General features: G+C 37.8%; 1 protein-coding gene across 11 annotated transcripts in view; it reads left to right on the forward strand.

Moving 5' to 3' along the window:
• Positions 1–21129, forward strand: part of MAGI2 (membrane associated guanylate kinase, WW and PDZ domain containing 2) — a 763702-nt gene that overhangs the window by 629378 nt on the left and 113195 nt on the right. For 10 of the 11 annotated variants that reach the window (XM_049814030.1, XM_049814031.1, XM_049814020.1 and 7 more), the window contains one exon: positions 12286–12921. The exons of the other annotated variant lie outside the window; for it this stretch is intronic. In XM_049814030.1, the coding sequence (XP_049669987.1) occupies positions 12286–12921 (636 nt within the window). The remainder of the gene's footprint in view (positions 1–12285; positions 12922–21129) is intronic. 11 annotated transcript variants of the gene reach the window in all.

The following is a 21129-nucleotide window of genomic DNA, read 5'->3' on the forward strand; positions in this document are numbered from 1 at the left end:
AGTGTCAGACCCTTTCATTGCCTAAACCTCCTACACTGTCCCCTGTTAATCTGAATACTCCTTGCCATGGGAATGCTAGCAGTGCTGTTAAAATCGTTCTCTCGTGGGATAATAATATACATATTTTTGGAGTGATAGTAAAAAGACTGGATAGTTTCATTCTCAGTGAAAATAAAATGATAGAAGTTTTCAAAATTTGTTTCTTCACAGTGCTTAACTATAATTCCACTTATTTATTAACCCTGAAGGTCCAGTCTTGATAATGTTTCAGTAGTAGTATACAGTACTCCAGATTCACTAGACATTGAATACATTGATTGATTGGTTCATCCTGATGTAGGTAAATCTGTCAAGGCTAAACAATTTGGGGATTCCTTGCTGAGAAAAGCTAAAGGACTGCCAGTTTGAAAGTGCTGTGATTCATTCTTCTAATATTAACTAGGAACATAATATGTAAACTTTTAACAGTATAAAATTAGAAAAAATATATAATTATATTGTGTAAATATAACATTTTGTACCTTGTTTTCAATTCTTGTAAAAGCTTGTTCTATTTTATGCGTTGGTTTATTGTCCTATGAACAGGTACATTCTTCCTGCTAGAATTCATTCACCCAGCCATGCTTAACTTTGCTGGTAGGACAATACTATTTATAGTGATGTCTCTCTCGTTAGTGTCGCAGCTCCAGATTTGGTTTGAGTGATACATAAAGACAATTTTGGGTTTCTTTTAATGAACTTGTATCTTCTTGATTATAGTAAATGTGGAAAGAATTAAAATAGACAAGGAGCCCTGCTTTCATTTTTATAACTATGGTTGTTCGGGTTTTTTAGTTTAACCTTAGCTGAGTTTCTTCTGATTGTAATCCCCATTGGAATTTATGACTGTGTCATTTCACTGTATTTCTAAAAATCACTCATACATACACTCGACACCTTACTGTGTTTTTTGTCTGGAAATTGCTTTCTGGCAGAGCATGTATGTGAGCATTGTGTGCACACAAGCCTGAAAAATTAATAATTTCATACTTGAACTGTCATAAGAAGCAAAAAGAACAAAAGCAATTGTAATACAAATTGCCATCCATTTTTAAAACACTGATTTTTGGAACAGGATTCACCAATATACTGTAGGCTTTTTGTGCCTGCCTGAAGCCGGATAGGGGTCTTACACATGCAGCCAGTTAAGGTATTTTTAAAAACAGGGAAAAACAAAGCACCCAGTGCACATCAGTTTCCTTTCTGCTTTCTCTAGCACTCTGCTGCTGGCATTCACATCCCAGATTCCGCCTGCTCCTTCTGTTCCTGTATCCCCCAGCACACATGCTCACCCATTGCTCATCCTTAGTTATCTCCGGTCTCTAATGCACTGCATCCCTGCACACATACTTTTACCCTTCTTTGTGCACTTCTCATGCAGCAGATAGTTCTGAGAAGGCAGTTTGTGAAATGGCTGTCCCATTTCCTACCATTTTCTCAGGCTTACCAAATAAGGGTAAGCTGTGCATAAAATATGCTTGAGAAATTTTCCATGAATTGCCTTCTGTCACTATGGCTACTATCTCCAATTGGATGGGAGACTACAACTTGCTCTCAATTTTTGATGGACATAGAAGCAATGCGCTCTCAAGAGAGACGGTACCACCTACTTTCTCAAGAGCAGGATAGAAATGTTGTATGGAAGATAATGACAATAAGTCATAGCCTTCTGAGGAACAATTAGATACAATGATAATTTTGGGTAGGGCTTTTTAACTAGAGGCCACCCGTGGGATGATTCACAGTGAGAACATTAGGAGATGGCAGGCATACTGTGAGACTGCTTTTTCAGTCTGAACAAATAGTCTGATACGGGATCACAGTCATTCATAATAACCCATTTTAATTTACTTGTATTCATTAGCTAATTAACAAATTAATAAATTCAGACATCCAGAAAATGAATTTTTTTCTAAAGATGAAGATACAGTGTGTTCTCATACACAACAGAGGATTAATGCCCCTTTATATATAAAATCTGAGATTTGACTGTTTAGCAGTAATCAATGTATCTATAATGCAGCTTAGTTTGTTGCAAGTGTTAAGATCCAAGCATTAAGCTGAACGCCTAGATTGCACTGGAAAATGACAGAGTATTTACCCTGCAGTGGTGTCATTGTTGTTCAAACATTTACTGCAGTGGAAATGAAGTCACAGCGAAATTGTGACTCCTCAGTGCTATAAACTGTACAAGAGCACTGCAAATTCTCGTCTCTCTTTCAGAAAGCTTACAAACCAAAACAGAAAATAGAGAAGGTGATTGAGACATACAAGGAGGCAGAATAGCTAGTGGGAGATTGGATAATCCTCATAAAAAGAGAATGTGATTCTTAGCCATGCAGACATAAGGGTGAAAAGTGACCTTTTCCTAACCATTATAAGGCTGGAGTTTCCTGTGCGTTACAAAGCAGTCTTAAAGGGGCTTGGTGGGACTTGTGTTAATGATTTTGCATCCTTCATCTCGCCAAGAAATTGCTATGCAAGCTGAATTTTGTAGTTTAGACTCAGTGTAATATTCAGGAATGGGCTGGAGAAGAAAGCATAAATTATTCAGTGGTGAAGGTGTTAAATTGTTTTGCAAAGAATAAAAATATATTGTCCTTGAAAATGAGTGCTTGGCAGTGAAGGAGGCTCTAGAGATATTAAGATAACATTTGCTTGGAAGGAAGGTCAGTTTGATAATACATTACCCTCTATTAACCTGGAAAAATACAGTAAAACCTGAGAGAACCAAAAGGACCTCCACTGTTTCCCTTTGCCATACAATTTTAAAGCAAGTAATATGTTTATACATGGCTGAAAAACTATTAAGTAGGTCTTTTGGTATGGAAATGATGTGAGAAGGTCTCTGAAGTAGAGGTCACTTTTATGTTGATGATTTTACTATCAAAAAAGATAAAATAGAGGTAATAGATAAGATAAGCATGTATCAACCTAAAGGTTGAATGGCCTTTATAAAACTCTTAAGTAGAAGATTACTCATATACTAGCCATACAACTGTATAAGATATTTGTTCATGAATTGGTAATCAAAGGTGACTCCATTTTAAATGCACTGAGGTATTTATGTGTAGTAGACTATTAGTAAAAATCCACTTATTTAACTGGAAATTATTTCACTGTTTTGATACATTTCAATTCTGCTTGATACAAATATAACACTTCCTGTCGTTAATTTTGCATAAAAGCATTAACCTGTAGTAATCCAGACTTCTTCTGAAGTGTTTGTCTTTATCTCTGGAAGGTACTGACCTTGTAAATCTAGCTGACTGCTTTCAAGATACAGCAAGATTTGAGGATTTATATATATATGTACAAATATGAACACCCGTACAGATATTCTGAATTTCAAATTTGGCAAGACAGTAGAAACTCTAATAACTGAGATGAAGCAGTGAATGAGCACACAGTTCATCACAACTGGCAGGATTAAGGACACAAGATCTTTAGCCAGAATCGGATTCGTCAGCATAAAGTTTGGGAGTGAATTTATAGTGTTAACAGCAGCATCTGGGGCAACAGTAATTTTAAATATTTCTCATGGGAAGCGTTTGGATGCATATTTTTATAATAGATTGAACTTGCTAAACAGTACATCATAGCAACACCTTCAGATTTCATGCCTGGCATTTGACTCCACATCCATGGTTTGGCTCTGAAATAAGCATGCTGATTTTCAGAGGTGCTGAGGGCTGGCAGTTCCCATTGAGCTTGGTCAGCAGAATGTGGACCTGGGCAATGAATACACAAAAAAATCCACAGATCAAAACTTTTAGTCTTAGCTTTAAATTAATTGACCTGACTGACAGTGAAATCAGATTTGCACTAGTCTCAGAGAGTCAGCTGCTAAAGTTAGGCACCTGGATGCACTCACTCTTTGTGAGTGTAGCAAGAAAAACAGTATTGATCAAACAGTGATGAAAATCATGGTCTTAGTAAATAGATAACAGAGTTCTAAAACTGCCCAGTTCTGGCAGTAATGCCCACTCCAGTTACAGGGAATGTCCTCAGAAACCACAATATCTGTAAAATCAAAATGAACTTTCAAGTTGTACCTCTATAGATTTAAAATGAAGACTAATCCTACTCATCTGTCTTTGCGCATGTTTTTTAAGTGTCCAACTAACTGCTGTTACTTTCACTAAATACTAATTTAGTATGTGACTAGTTATTGTTTGTCCTCATGGTGCTGGCATTACTCAAAGAAAGAAAAAACCTCTATTAACCGTTTCAGTTCACAAGTAAAGCATGACTGCCTGTTACTAAAACCTCCCAGTTACATATATATTTCAACATATAAAGACATTTGTCTTTGTGCTGCAGCCTCTTTGTAAATGCCCCATCTAGTTCCTCACCTCATTCATCTCCCTCTTTCCTTCACGGCAGTTTATGTCAAGAATTAGCAGTTGCAATGGTGTGCAGTCAACAATGCTGCTGCAAATGTCGTCCACGGGGGACAGGTGACACATTGCCAGGATTCCCAGGCAGGGACAGGGGCTGCTTGGTATTTACATCATGCTTTGCCATACCCTGATGCCTTTAGGCTGCTGGGAGGCTGGCTGGGCTACTTTCTTCCTCCTGGGAGCCATTACCTAGATAAATGTGATGCTCTGCATACAGAAATAAAATGTTGTGCATACAAAAGCAAATGTGTTGTAAATTTTGACCTCCTTTTTCTAAAGAAAAAAAAAGGGTTTCATTTCTACATGAGCCTCTGCACACAGTGACACCTTTCAAAGAGATTCCAAATAGCTATGCAAACATGGCATACTTTTTTTATCTTGCTCTTCAGATCCACTGATGTTTTGTCACGCAGTTCATTCACACCAGGCATTTCAGGATGCGCAAGCAGTTCCTGCAAGCAAAACCTAGACAGAACAGGCTTACATAATTTGTAAATAAAAGGCTGCCTTGAAAATAGGACCTTTTTCTGTGGTCTTGCCTCCAAGTTGCTTATCATCTTTTAAATAATTACTTTTTTGTAAAGTGGCAGTTTTAACATCCATGCTATGCTTTCAGATACTTGAAGAACTAAAAAACTGTCTAGCTAGGAAGAGAATTTGCCTGCTTTATAGCACTTTATGAGCAGTATTCATTTAAGTATTCCTTTGCTATTGCTTTACTTACGTTTTTAATCTGCAATGTTTCATGTTTACTGGATCAGCAAATAATCAAGGTCTTTAGATTTTTTTTGGAATGTATTTTATTCCACTCCTCAAAAAAGTTAAATGCCTCTATTTAAATAGCTTTTACCACTATATGCAAAATACAAATAAAATGTAAATAGTTTCTTCTACTAATCCACATCTGCCTGGGTGTAATTACATGATACATGCTGGTTAAGCACAAAAATTTTGAATAGACAGCTTTTTAATTAGGCATGTGCATTGGGTCACAGTAGAATTAAAAAGGGTTCTGAAAAATTGATTGTATAAAAATGGCACCTGCTTACTCAACAGATCTGCTTCTTGGGTAAAGTTGCAGACACGCGTCTGTGTCACATCCTTCTGTTGGCCCTTGTAGAGGAAGCCAAGTTCAGACCCAGTGTGCTCTATCCTTCCAATGATAGGGACAGATTTTAGTCTGAGTTAACCACTTCAACAATGATACTTTGTAGAATTACTGGCTTTCAAATGTGACAAACAGCTGATCTACATCTGTTGCTCAGGTTTCACTAAGAGGAAGATTTAGGCCTATCTATCTAACGCAAATCTGAGTGCCTGAATGCCTAGAAACACATTTCGATTTCACTTTTCGTCAGTTTTAGTAAATAATAATTTTTTTTACCCTGAGTTTTTCCACTGAACCTCAGTTGCCAGAGTCCAGTGACTGAAAGGAGGATCTGTGGATAGTGGTTACCTGTCAGCTTTGCAGAGTTTGTCAGTACATGGGTAAAACATTCTGTACAAGGTGAAGACTGGGAAAGGGTTCTCCTACTCTAATATAAAGAGAGATATTTTAATGGGCTCTTCAGTGTTCTCACACACCAGCAAGTGGTCCTGAAATTATTTCAGAGTGCAGAGGCAGCTAAGCATTATGTCTCCCAGCAGCTCTTTTTATCTTACTGTGGCTGCCACCATATTACCTATCAGATAAAGTTGTTATAAAACTAATAATAAAGTGGTCAATTTTAAATTTAGCTCTTCCAATCAGTAGCTCTAGTCATTATATGCATGTACTTCTCTCCAGGTTACATTCTTGATATGTTTTAGCAGTTAATTTAGTGTTCCTTTTTAAAAGAAATAAGTTAGAATTTTCTTGACAGGTGTTTTTAAGTATTTCAGTATTAATATGCAATAGTCATCTACACTGCAATCTCCTTTAAGAAGTTATTATAATTCAGTATTTTTTATTTTAAAAATAAGGGTGATTATGTAATGAGTGTTAACAAAAAGTAGGGCCAAATTTTTCAAAAAAAGATAAATCAGGCTACCATGAACTGCAGGATCCTAGGTTTTATCTTTTGTCTGTTAAGCAGCTAGAGCCAAATTGGTTTTACAGGGTTCTGTGACAGGTCAGAGTACAAGAAAACAGAGAATTTCTGTTTATGCAGAACCTTTTGAAGTCTTTTACATCCAAAGAAATGCCTCCACCCATTCTTAACAAAAATTGCTTATTCACACACTGGATTAACACCTATTGCAAGTGGAAGGAAGTGAAGATTCAAAGTTTCAGAAGGCAATTTGGCTGCTACTGTTTAAATGATCTCTCATGCACTAGTTCTCTGTACTGCTACTAGTAACTGTATGTGCACATGTAAAAATGGTTTGTTTCTGACAAATCTTCACCTCTTTCATGACCATCGATCATGTGCCATTGTTATTAAAATTACCCCGTTTTATATCTCAGTACTGGAAACATGCTAACACCACTGGATTTATTATTAATAGGCTACAGTGCCAGCAATCTTGCAGCACTTTGCAGAAAGAGAAGACAAGGTCACTGCTAAGAAGTGACAGAAATAGCTGGTAATGACAGTAGGTAGTGTGGGTGGGCAGGTGAAGGGAAAGCTTCAACAGTAAAGTACTCATGTATTGCTAGTTCTGAAGCTCATGCAAAGTATGCAGATGCAGGATTTAGAGTATACAGCTGAGAAATGCAAGTGAGAATAAGTAATGCTGGAGAAGTTATCAGAGTTTACCTGGGCTATAAATGCAGCAAAAAAAAAATGCAGCCTGAGTCTTGTAGAGCTGGTGCTTCCTGTGCTGACTTGCCAAACTGTGGGCTGGTTTTAGCTCCATTGCTATTGGCTTGTGCTGGCCGCAGGGGGGTAGCAGAGCTGTCTCTGCCCCCCACCAAATCACAGCATTCTGTCATATTTTAAGCACATGAACACAGATACTAAGAGCTTGATCCAAAACCCATTAGAAACAATGGAGGTGTTTCTACTAAACTTTTAATGTGATCATAAATTAACAACAAAGATCTAATCTGCACTTTTTCCTCTGCATTCAAAGTTTAAAGAATTCTAAATAATAATAAGGGTAGTCCAGTAGGCAATTCAGTTCACTGAGGTACCATAAAAAATTCCAGCCAGGAAACCGAGTGCGCAAGAAACAGTAATAACAAGAAATAAGCAAAGTGTTTGTATAGAAATGGTGGGAACACAGGTAAGAAAAGGGAGGAACTTTACCTACTAGTGCAAGATGTGTATACAGACATTCTAGGGGTAATAAAAACATAGCAGAAACAATAACTGGAGTCACTGAATAATATAGGTTCTTCAGAAAGGAGGGAAATGGAGGTGGTAGCATTACATGAAACATTAGGATTATTTGTGATGAAATTACTTATGTCAGTAAACCAGATTCTGTTTGGATCAAGCACTTCAAGTGTAGAAAAAGTATTTTTCCAGAATTAATGCTTGTGGAAAATCCCCGGGGTGTCAGATTTAACTCTGCAACACTGTTGTGGAGAGGAATGTAAGAATCTGTCTTTAAAGATGTTGAAGCTCACAAATTTCTTCACCAGTTACCAAGCCAGCAAAAGATAATGATAGTTTAGAACTGGTTTTTACTTTGAAATATGTAGATAACAAAATGTAACCTTTAACGAAGCATTCAGGCATTGAGTCCATTAACATTACATGACAAAATAAGTAATGGTCAGCAAACTTTAATAAGCAAAACAAGCTAGTTAAAGAAGGGAAATATTCTGGGGCTTCATGGATATTTCTGTGAAGAAGACATCAAATTTCATCAAGTGTAACATACTGTGTTGTATCTGACAACAGGGGACTAAGTTCAGCCATCCAGGAAGTCCCCTCCAGACCTATGTTCCTAAATTTGTCAGTTAAATGCAAGAGCCTTAAGTAAAGCAGAGGTAATTGTAAGACAGTTTGACAAATTTGGTTGCTGTCAGTATTCTCTAACATTCTTTGACTCAATGCTGAATTTGGGTGTTGGCTGCTGGACAGCAGAATCTGTTCTTGTGATGGTGTAGATGTTTGAGATGTAGGACAGGATATTTATTGTCTACTCTACTGGGTATCTATCAAACCTGCCACTTCACCTGGAAAGTCTCATTTAGATACCTTTTCCATAGACCAGCCCTCCTGGTCTCCCTCATCCCTGAACAGTCTCAAGTAAGATAGGGTTAGTAGGACATGCGTAGAGTTTGTACAGGCTAGTGAGGAAGATGAAATTGGGGAGAGCACTCCACAGTGAGGACATTGAAGTACAGAGATGTTCAGCCTGGAGAAGAGAAGTCTCAGGGGGATCTCATCAATGTCTATAAATACCTGAAGGGATGAAGCCAAGCTCTATCCAGTAGTACCCAGTGACAGGACCAGAGGGAATGGACACAAATGGAAACACAGGAGGTTCCATCTGAACATCAGGAAACACTTTTTCACTGTGAGGGTGGCTGAGCACTGGCACAGGCTGCCCAGAGCAGTGGTGGAGTCTCCACGCTTGGAGATACTTAAAAGTTGGACGTGGGCCTGGGCAACCTGCCATAGGTGGCCCTGCTTGAGCAGGGGAGGTGGACCACGTAACCTTCAGAGGTGCCTGCCAACCTCAACCATTCTGTGGTTCTGTAAGGAAGCTCCAGTCATTTTAGTAGGTTTACTTCTAAAAGCCAAGCAAAGTTTGATGCTTAATATAAATGTTCTGCATAACTTCAAAGATACCCACTCACTGTGAAACTGTGATTTCTGGAGGCAGCCTATGGCTTGCTCAGAAAATCAGGCAGAAATTGTAAAGGGGTTCACTATTATGCTTGTCCATATGCACCCATTATTATTAGAAGCAGCAGGAGAGAACAGGCAGAAAAGATGCTACAGAAATGTTTCAGGAAGTTTTCCTAAATTAAAGAGGTTTTGAACTTTGCATTAGCATGGCACTGGCTCTGTAATGCTCTTAACTTATCTCTCTCTTCCTACCAAATGCTGGGTACTTCTCTCTGTGTCAGCAGTGAGGAACTCTCAGCCTGGAAAATGAGTTAGATTTGGAGAAACTCCTACAGTCCAGAGATTTATTTGAAGGATTTCTGAAATTAACCCCTTTTATTCCTCCTTCATGTCTCATGATCTGAAACTCTCTTTCTTCCCAGTTTAACACCACCGTAGCTATTTTTTTTGAGTTGAAATTAGTACCTCATGCCTTTTTCCCCATCCCTCAACCTTCAGCCGTATGTTCTCCATATGACAGAACAGCATTATGGGTCCCAAATGGTTCAGCTGTGAGTGAGTTATAACTTCAGTGTCCCTAGACATTCTATTCACGTTATACCTCAGAAACCATAAAGACCTTTAAAAATGTTGCTTCAGAAAATGCTGAAGAATTTTCTGCTGTCTTGTAAGGGATGATGCAGGGCCATATATTCTTACCCAAAACCTTCTAATGCTGTTTTGCCTGTTTAGTGACTAGGGAAAGGGGCTACTTGGCCTGCGTGTTTCCTGACTGCACTCCTTGTGCTCAAGCTAATTCCTTTTCAGTGGAGACCTATGTAACGTCACATAGTTTATCTGATTTTCTGATTTATGAAAAACATATTGGTTTAAGTTTTATATCATAGCTAATCCTGTACAAATGCATAAAGTGAAGGGGTGAAAACAGACAATGATTTACTTACCCAACACAATAAATGCATTATTCCTTTTGCACCCTGCTTAAGTATTGCAAGAGAGAATGAACAGATTGGTCTCCTCCCACCATATATCTGCATTGCCAGCATTCAGGGAGATAAAGACTGCATGGATTAAAAAGTTGCAAGGGTACTATTAAGGCACAAGCTACTGAAACAGGAACATGCATTGAAGAGGTCTCAGTTGAACAGTATCAGTCCTATTATGAGCAATGTCAGCCTCACTGCTAATGCGGAAGCTGGGCATGAGAATGCAGGTAAGATCTTTCTATACCAGGGCATGAGCAAATCACAATGAATTGCAGCCATTGCCATGATAATTTAGTACAGTACATTCTTTTTCTCTTTTAAATCTTGAGTTTTGAAAACTGTTTTACTCTCAGCTGCTTGAGACAGAAGCATTGGAGTTCTTTCAGCACTGACTATGAAGTGACCTTACTGCTTTTGCTTGTAGTTTGAAATCTATTTATGATGCACTTTTAAGGCAGTATTTCCAGCTCCTAAGGTTTCTGTGAATAATAATCGCAAACATTTAAACAAACGCTCTTAGCATTTTTTCCCTAGACATCATCTGAAGAAATCTTTCTCTGAATCACAATTTGTCCATATGCAGTTAATTACTGCCAGGCTGCTAAACAGGCTGATCGTGTGGGAACTGACCATTTCATTTTCACGTAGAAGCAGCCTTTGCCTTTTGTTGTCATAGAGAAACAGCCCTTGCACTGGCATCTTGATGATGCTCTTTTTTCCTCAGTTTGCTTGCTTAGATCTTTTGATTGAAGTACTTGAAAGACATCATTTCATAAATACACTTGAAGCAATTCCACACAAACCACCTCATCCTCCCTAAATCATTCTCATTTTATTGCTGAATTTTCAAATACCATTAAAAAACATTACGTAATGATAGGCCAATTGCTGAACTGTATACCTTGTAGACACCTCACAGTGCTGTCTGTATAAATGATTTCTTGTTCCTAATTAATGGTAGGATAATATGATCTTCACTTAGAAAAATACTTTAACTTGTGGAGTTCTTTAACTAAACATCCTTCTCCTTTGTTATAAAGATGCAAACTGTTGTATTAAAGTGGAAAGTGACTGTGGCTCGTCAAACTATTCTGAATATCATTTATACTGATAACTCTTTTTTATTTTAATATGCACCTTACCAGTGCCATAAAAAAATTATTTATGGCTACAAATATATAAATCCATTCTAACAACAAGAAAGAACTTGAACTTATTTCTGAACTTTTTAGTAACAGAAGTTGGTTGGTGCATGAGCAATATGGAGACCCATAAATAGCCTGTTGACTCAAAGTATTCTGCTTTCATATATGCTCTGACTGGTAGCTCTGTACTATATGTGAGACAAGAGTTGGAGGTAAAGGTAGTATCTTTATTTGACCAGCTGGTTTAGCTGGTAATATTAAACAGATTTTCAGACATTTGCCTAGATCTTTCTAATAAAAAACTATTATACCTACCTAAAAAATTGGTCCTGTCATTGTCCTTGAACCATCATGGCTACAACAAAATGCCACTAAACATCTCAGTGATATGCAAGATACAGTTTAGTTCATGCCTAGAATGTGAAATGACTGTAGTAGTCCTGGATGTCTGATGGCAAGTAATGACATTTAATAGGAAACTGTCAATATCATGATCAATGGAAAAAGTATTTCCTTATGCACATGCATGCACAGTCTTGCATCCCTATTCATTGATTTTTTTAGTCCAGGAGTGCTTAATATTTCCTTTCTTTTTCCTTTTACCTCTTCACCAAACAATGGCATTTCCTGATAACCAACCCTCCAAATAAACTTCTGTTGTATCTTATTAAAAAGTAATCTGTGGACTACACTGAAAAGAGCTGAAAAAATAGGGAAGAAAGGTTAAGAAAAGGTGTATGTCTGGACCCAGCTTAATTGTCCAGCTGTGAGCTCCCACAGAAAAGAAATAGTACTGTCATTGTCTATTTGTATTACATTTGCTGGCAGACAAACTTTACTTTTTCATCTCCATTATTTGAGTTAGTATGGTGATCTAATTTATTTTATTTTTTAGTAGAGTTCTATCTCATAAAAAAAATTTTGCACTGCATGCACAGTAACTGAAATTGTCTCATGTTGTCACTGTTTTTTCTTCTCTTTCTAGGTGATGTCATTGTCTATATTAATGAAGTTTGTGTCCTTGGACATACCCACGCAGATGTAGTCAAACTCTTCCAGTCTGTTCCTATTGGTCAGAGTGTCAACTTGGTGCTATGTCGTGGATACCCTTTGCCCTTTGATCCTGAAGATCCTGCCAACAGCATGGTGCCACCCCTTGCAGTAATGGAGAGGCCTCCGGTAGTGGTAAATGGAAGACATAACTATGAAACTTATTTGGAATACATTTCTAGGACTTCTCAGTCTGTTCCAGACGTAACAGATCGACCACCACACTCCTTGCACTCCATTCCAGCAGATAGTCAGCTTGATAGCACATTCCCACCACCTGCCCATGATGATAATGTATCAATGGCTTCTTCTGGGGCCACCCAAGCTGAACTCATGACCTTAACCATTGTGAAAGGGGCCCAGGGCTTTGGCTTCACTATAGCAGACAGTCCTACAGGACAGAGGGTGAAGCAAATTCTAGACATTCAGGGATGTCCTGGTTTGTGTGAAGGTGACCTCATTGTTGAGATCAACCAGCAGAATGTACAGAACCTGAGCCATGCAGAAGTAGTGGATATACTTAAAGAATGTCCTGTTGGAAGTGAAACTTCTTTGATTATCCATAGAGGAGGTAAGTTTGGAAAGTCTGTACAATTACAAAAATGTGTGTAAAAGGTTCTAAACCATAAGACATACATATATTCACTACATCCTTGTGTGCTAGATTGGAAATTAATTTCCATGTTGTGGGAGGTAACACCATTGGTTCTGGAAAAGTGTGTCTTGAATTAAGTATCCTAGGCAAAATCTAACAGTTTGTCCTACATTCCTTTTTGTGTTTTGAGTGTCAACGGTCCCACCTCTGTACAAGGGTCAAACTAGAGCAGCTCCAGACCTTTCACCCCATAATAGCTTGTATGGTGTCTGCAGCAAACTCTCATAGTCCCAAAGCAGTGCTGCAAGTTTTAGATATAATTGTATATATTGACTCATTAAGGTAGATCAAAATCAGAACAATCTATGAGCTCTTTACAAGGTTACTGGTTTTGAGAAACCATTTTGCCTCCTTTTCCTTCATTGTAAAAGTATTGTACAACAGTTGTTTTGCTTTTCTCTTGACAACAAAGATCCATAGTGTATTTTTCTCTGTTTTAAAAAAAATAGCTTCTAGCAACTTAGATTTGCTGACCAGCCTGACACAGTAAGCTTGAATATACACTGCTGGAAGGGGAGAGCCAAGACTTATCTGTAAGGAAGCAATAACAACAGAAGAGTCTTAATACCTTGACAGTGATAAGTAATTTCATAGCTTTTAATATTTTAGCCAAATTTTCTTCAACGGTTTGAGATGAGCATCCATCACAATTTATTATTACCTGAAGTGAATAATGATTGAATTTCTTTAATTAAAGATCTTTGTTCCTCTAAAGGCATTCATATGTCACTGAATGTACGTTACTCTGTGGTTCAAAAGAAAAAAAAAAAAAGAATTCTATAAAAAAATACTAATTACTTTCCTTCTGAAAAGTAGAGGTTGGGAAGTGAAGATTTAGTGTTTGCGCATGCCAAATGTTTGTTATTAGAAAACCTACTAATCCTTAGAACAAGGAATATAGTAACATTTTATGAAATTACAGAAATAATAAACATAAGGTAATTTAAATATCTGTAGATTCACATAGTCAAGAAAGTATTTTTCATATCTATATTTAAAAGAACTATTTATAAGAGACAGAATCTGACATTTCTTTGGAATGAAACCAAAATGAGAGTGATAAGTAAAGGCCGATTGGTGTCACTAATGGTATATGAACTTGGAGAAAGTTAATTGTTGCAGAGGTCCTATATTAGTTGGTATTAAATCTGGCTTTATTTAACATCCATTAAGAATCTGGAACTGTGGAGTAAGCAATGTTTTTTTCTGAAGATGCTGACAAATTAGGGAGAATTGCATAGCAAAAGAAGAGTATAAAGGGGATTAGAAGGGCTAGTGTAACCCCAAAAGATGGGATTTTATTTTGAAAAATGTAAGCTAATCCCCCTCTAGAGGAAAACAATTCAGAACGCCAATCTTCAGAGAGAAGTGGAGTGTGAAATCCAGTGTGTTGAACAAGCCTGAGTAATAATAGACAGCAAAATAGATATTTCAGCAATCAGTGCAGGACAGTAGCACAAAAACCCTGAAACAGCAACATACTCAAGCCCACGAGGATAATTCCTTTCTTTCAAGAGAATTTCTTCTTCGAGCATCAATTCATGATCAAAACCAGTTGATCAACATAATAGTTTAACAAGTTCTGGTATATTAACAGAGCCGTGGTTATTTTCTACACATCGCCATGGCAGTTAGGAGATACTGAACTGAGCTCAACCCTCAATAAAAGCAGTATAAATTTAGACCATCTTATCTTCTGTCAGGCCAAACACTGAGGTACGGATAGTTACCCTCGCTCAGCTGACACAAAATACTGGATCCAAATGCAGTAACATGTTCCTGAGTCTTAACCCTCTGTTGCTGGGGCAGGGGGTGGTTGGTTGCTTTAGGGAATGCAGAGAAGAGAAAGAAAGCATGTTTTGTTCATGGTAAGACAATGACTAAGACTAAAGCAACTGTTTGGAAGTACTACAGAGCCATTAAACTTAATGGAATAATACAGAACCAATGAAAGTTTACTACCAGAAATTTCTGTATGTCAGAAATAATGAATATACCTTAATGCAAAGTTGCTTGACTCTCAAGAAAAGGATCGTTTGAGTGATTCAAAAGAAGTGAAAAAATAGAGTATGAGACAAACCTACTCTACCTGAGATGGCTAAATCATAGCTTAACAGGAATATGAGAACTGTTTTAAGGTGACAACCTGGGGTTTTTTCATAAGTTCATAGGAAAAGGGAATTCATGTGGCCAAATATATCTATAATAGAGGTAATTATATCTATTCTAGTCATCATGTCTCCTTTTATAGTCCCTGGGCAGAAATAGGCCTTTCTAGGGTGCAATTCATGTCATTCCAATGTAGATGTTTCAAAGAAGTCAGGTGTACCCTAAAAGTATATATTCTGCTTGACTAACTACAAAGGGAATCGAGAATGTCTGGTTCAGATATACGTGTCTACCCCACAAGTTATGAATAAGAAACAGATGATAAGTTCTGGTCATGTGAGATAATTTGAATACAAAACAAAATTTTAGTACTTAGAGAAACCTGCTATGATTCTAAAATATTTAGCCTGTGACAATAGTGAAGCAAAGCATACTTTCTCCTTACTCGTGGATCCAATTTTTATTTTTATCATCTCCAGTGTATAATGACACTTGAATAATACCATCCTTTTCCATCATTATCCTATGCATCCTGTCTTTAGCGTCTCATTTTTAAGATTAAGACCAAAGTACTATTCCTGCCTGTGGAAGAGGAAGCCTGTGTTTTGCATAAGGTTGTGTGTTGCCTTGCAATGTATTCCGTCTCTGATATGAATATGGCCTGACTGCATAGTTCACTGTGGCAAATCCATTTTTTTAAGTAAGAAGTGACTTAATTTCTCTCTATCATCCAGCAATCTTATCTACCTTGCAGACAAGAAATGGATTGACATTGGCTGAGATATATTCTCACTACAGGAAAAAAGCGTCTTATGCAGGAAAAAATGCTCTCTCATATGCATATAGTATGCATGCTACAGCATTTAAAAAGCCATTGTCCCTCAAGCTGAGGATGTCAACAGCCAGAGTATGCAGGGGAGGGAAAGGACTGCATGTTTCAAAAAGGTGGAGGGAATAGCAGTACTCAGTTTTAAAAAGGCCACTAAAGAAAACTGAACCAACACCAAACAGAGACTTGTCATGGGTTACAATCCAGCTGGAGGAAGTCCCACTGAATTTGTAGTGTACTCATTTTAAAATTTCTAAAGCAGAAGTAGTAATTTACCTGCTAGTTTAACAAAACAAAACAAAACAAAAATCATGGAAATAATACCATTGTATATCTAAGAAAATAAGAAGCAGCACTTGTTGAGATGACAACTATGATACTCTATCGCTAGAGATCTTAAAATCTGCTTTCTGTTTATTAGTCAGGTTCTTTGCTAAACACAGATGCGCTGCTTAGTTCAGTTTCTTTGCATCTGTTTTTGCTGACCAGCCATATAGTTTCCATTGATTACTATAAGCTGACAGGATTGCTGATACTGAAAAAAAAATGAAATTAAAGGGAAAGATGGAGGAAAAGTGTTGCTTAAAAAAAAAAAAAAAGGATTCATACTTCACACTTTATCCTCATCTTCTGCAGCAGTTTGCATTGATTATAGGCTGCTGAAATAATGTGGAGGAACTCCCAAAAATCAGGCTTTCTGAATTTGGATAATGCAGAAATTCTGCATTTGTCCAGAACTACTGAAAAACAGCACTTAGTGGTTGAAGCAGTATGTATGTACCAAAAATTATGTAGAGCAAAATATTCACTAATTAGGACATCAAAAATTGGTTTGGGCATGTTCTACCAAATAAGCTCTCCAGGTACCTGACATATGCCATCTCTTTTGGAAAGTATCTTTGAAATATATGAACCTATAGACAGTAGCCCAGCCCCAGAAGTGTTCCTGTCTAAAAAAAAAAGGACACATTCAAATGTAGATCCATAAAGACTATGTCTTAAATACCGTTGTTAAGGAAATCTGAAGTCAATCCAGGACTGATTCATGAAGATATGGCAACTCCTAAACAAGTGCAGTGAGTAGAACATTAAAACTAAATGCAAAAAGTGGGAGCCTGACAAAGTTCCTACATCAGATGGCTATTTTATAATGGTGGAATCCAAACAGGCTCTGAGAAACTGAGGCTGTGAGTACGAGATGGAGAGAACTGATGCACTGTCCATACTGGTTAATTGTTATCCCACTCCTGGCATAGGACTGGAATAAGCCAGCAGCCAGTTTCACCCTAACATGATATGGGAGACAGTGTGGGCCACACGCAATGCAGAAACAGTCAAGATGAGGAGGGAGAATTTAACTATGTAGATGTAAACTGAGAATAAAAGGATGGCCGAGTATCTTTCTCAGATTTTGTATATACCCCAGTAGAAGTTTATAACTGCTGAAGGCTGCTAACAGATACCAGTACACCACACAAATCATTTCCAAAACAGCCAGAAATTTCACAAAAAAACATCTCTGCATATTCTAGTGAATAAGCCTAGCCCCTCAAAATGAGCAAGAATGGCTCATTCCTTCAGTGGAAGGAATGCTACACGCTCGGTGCGCTTTGCATGGACTGATCTCAGATTTATCTCTCTACCACAGAGATGAAAATTTTCTTTGTCCAGGCTTGCTGTAAGATGTCTTTCAGTTCCTCTGGACAGGAAAGCTCATACTCTTTTTTCTCCAAGTTGTGCTCTCCCTTGGGAAAGCTGCACAAGATAAAGCTGCAGGCAGCACCATCACCCTGCTAACAGTAGTCTGGCCCAGGCAGTTCTGATCTCCCGGTTCCACAACCTCAGCCCACCACTGAGGTCTCTAGAGCTTTGACTCTCCTTCTGCAGTTCTTCATTCAAAATATTAAGAGATTACCTGGTGCAAACTGGAGACCCTGTATCTTCTGACTTGCTCATCCCCGATTCAGGACTTTCTAGTCAACAGTCCTGAGGGTTTGAAGAAATGAAATTGTTAGGAGGATGGTGTATGGTTTTGATTTGGGACTTATGGAGGTTTTTGATCATCCTACTGTCTCTACTCTTGTACATCCTTGAGTCATTGGTGATTTTTTTCCTTCCAATCACTTCCTGAATGAACCCAGTCTTGGTTTAATTGCTTCTTATGGGTACTCTGAATTAATAGCAGTGTGTTCGTGCATACTTTGTTCATGAAGGTGTGCTTCTTTCTGTTGTTTCTGACAAGAGATATTGGGAGATACAAGGTCTGACAGCTCTCCTGCTTCCTGCTATACTTTCTCCTCTCCAGACAGTTACTCCAACTGTACATTTGCTCCTGATCCCTTTTATCCCATTTCTTGAGAGTATTCTAATGTTCAGAGGAACTTTGATCCATTTGACAACGTGTGCATTTTTAGCCCTGCTGTATTCTTAAATGGCACGTATATCTTGTGTTTGTGAGTTTAAGGGACATTTGATCCCACAAAGGGAATGTAAATCATGTGAACTGTTGATACCTAGAGGTCAATGACATAAGCTCCTTCTGTCCAACATGCTGCTAAAACATTCTCTTTCAATTTTCTCTTTCCAATTTACCACACTGTTTTGCCTTGCCATCCCTCTATGAAGTGCTCTTTTGTTCCTGGGTCTGTTTGCTTTAAAACCGATAGAAAACAAAGGTTTGTAGCTGACCTTTTTCTTTTCCATCTCAAAATTATGAGCTTTTATATGACATCATAAATTCAACAGTTTCCTCAGCACGAGTTGTCTGTAAATGTATTCTCATGCTGGCTTTTGAGCTGTTTGAATTCTTTGCTCATTTTTGTTGCTGTTCTTAGCTAGTAATGCCAGAAATACTTAATGATCAAAAATATTGTGTGTCATGCTACATTGTCCACTTCACTGACTTTGCTGTTAGATGTCATGTTGCCCTTTTCCCCACCGCCAGCCTTGGCCACTTGTCCCTTCCTACCTTCCCTATGTAGAAATCGGTATTTTGTGCAAGATAGTTTCATAACAGCCTTGTGAGAGGGCCAGTTTTCCTTCCTATGTTAATTCAGGAAATAAAATCTCTGAGAGATTTTTAGAAACTACTGTTACCATGCAAGAAATACTGCTGTTATATTACCATAACTCCTGGAAGGACTGCTTTCCAGATTCATTTTTATAAGGCATGTCTCATCTTACAGAGTATCGTATTTTTAGCTGTGAGATATGTACTCTTCTACTAACCTTCAAATTATTTACATCCTTTTTGTCCTACACATTGAGACTGTTTTATACGTTGGATTAACTTGAAATATTTTTTAAGCATCTTGTTGTACTTATCTGGTATAAAATCTATTTTAATAAATATTTTACATGTTATAGCAGGTAAACTAAAAAATAAGTTACATATATAGCTTAGTTTATGAAGGGATTCAATCTAAATCTTGTTAGTAAGATAAATGGTAACGTCTCAGTAGCACAGGGAATGACAAATTTGAACAGAGGAAGTCATGGCAGGAGACCAGTTATCCTAAAATTCACACTAATGAGACTTTCATATCTTTTCTTGTATAGCTCTGAGTAGCAGTGAAACAGTGTGCAATTGCTTCCATATTTCTGAATAAAAGAAAAAGAAACCATAGACCTCCTTAATGAATATGGATTCTTGAAAAAATAGGCATCAATAATAGTTAGTAGCTATTAAACTGTATTAATGGAAGTAACTATTAATTGCATTGCATTTCAAAGTGGTAGTGTTACGGTTTTGCTGCTTCTTTCTTATTAATGTTTGTGCACTGTGCGGTACATTTGTGGATAATTTTGCAAAGCATTAGATAAATCTTTCTTACATATATTGCATAGAAGGTTTTTAATGACTATCAGCAAGCATTTTATTTCAAAAGTACTTTTATTATTGGTGAAACTGTTTTGTAATGTAGGCTTATATGGTCTGTATTAAATTTGAACAGTGCTTCTATTAAAATCTATGGGGGCACTTCTCCTAGGGATGTGTGTGCCTAACTCTTGTTGGCTTTAAGAGGAGTTAGTCTGCACACTGGAGAAATAGGTCCCTTTAGAAGACCTTTTAGCAAAAGGAAAGACAAGTGTGTAAGCATAGATTCTCATCACTGTGTGTTACAAAGAGGTAACTACCATTGCTCCAGTGGCTATTTTGCCATTAAATTCTTAAGCCTGAGATGAGGCTACATACAGTAAGCAGTCAGACATTATCATTATTAAGTCTACAGAGAGACTTGCCATGCACCTAAGTTTTGTGCAGAGCTGCAGGAACTCTGCCTTCAGGACAGGCAACTACTTCTCTCTGTTGAGGAGTGCAGGGCACGTTTGTGTCTGGTAGCTGCAGCCCATGTCACTGCTAGAACCCAAGAGCTCTCTTGGCAGCACTGCAGACTGATTTCAGTCTTACTGATATTAGTGAATGAAATAATACTAATTGAAGGAACAGGTTTTTTGCAAAAACAGACTTTTTGGCTAGCCTACACTGGAATCTGGCCAGGCCAGAGAAGTTTCTCCTGTGTTCTTGCAAGCAGTATTATCAGAACACTAACCAGGTTACCTTGGACTGTATATCTCAGTGAAAAATGGCATCTTTTGAAGCCAAATACCTCCTGAGCATGGTACATGGGAGAACCTACTGCAATACTGGGGCTTTTTCCTAATTGCCCGTAGTGTAGGCTCTGAGTGAATCTAGCCTTCCTCAGAGGAGATCTGGGTGATCTCAGCCTAAGGAGGGAGAACTGCAGAGCTGGACTCTAAAAAAAGTACCATACAACCTGTGCTTGTGTACTGAGGCATGTCTAAAGTTTAGTCTAAATGTGTTGAACAATGTTTCTGTTGGTTCAGTATAATGTAATGTCCTATTAAAAACATTTGTTGGGTTTCCAAATCTGTTGTCAAAGTACATTGTGTAGACATTGTGACGTGGTGATTTGTAATATAGTGCAATATTTTATAGTAATAAAGTAAGCTCATACACTATGAAACAAGTGAGTACATTATCTATTGTGCTACAGACACGAGACACAGCACTGCGGAGATGGGAAAGTGTGATTTTCAGGCACTTCCTAAGCCACCTACAAGAGCCACAAAACTCTCTTGGCTCCTACAGTTTGCCTGTCCAGTAAAAATGCAGAAACTAAATTAGTCCTCTAGATGAGGTATTTATCCCTGTACAATTCTTT

The sequence above is a fragment of the Accipiter gentilis genome, chromosome 11 (genome assembly GCF_929443795.1).
Source record: "Accipiter gentilis chromosome 11, bAccGen1.1, whole genome shotgun sequence".
NCBI classification, from domain to species: domain Eukaryota; kingdom Metazoa; phylum Chordata; class Aves; order Accipitriformes; family Accipitridae; genus Astur; species Astur gentilis.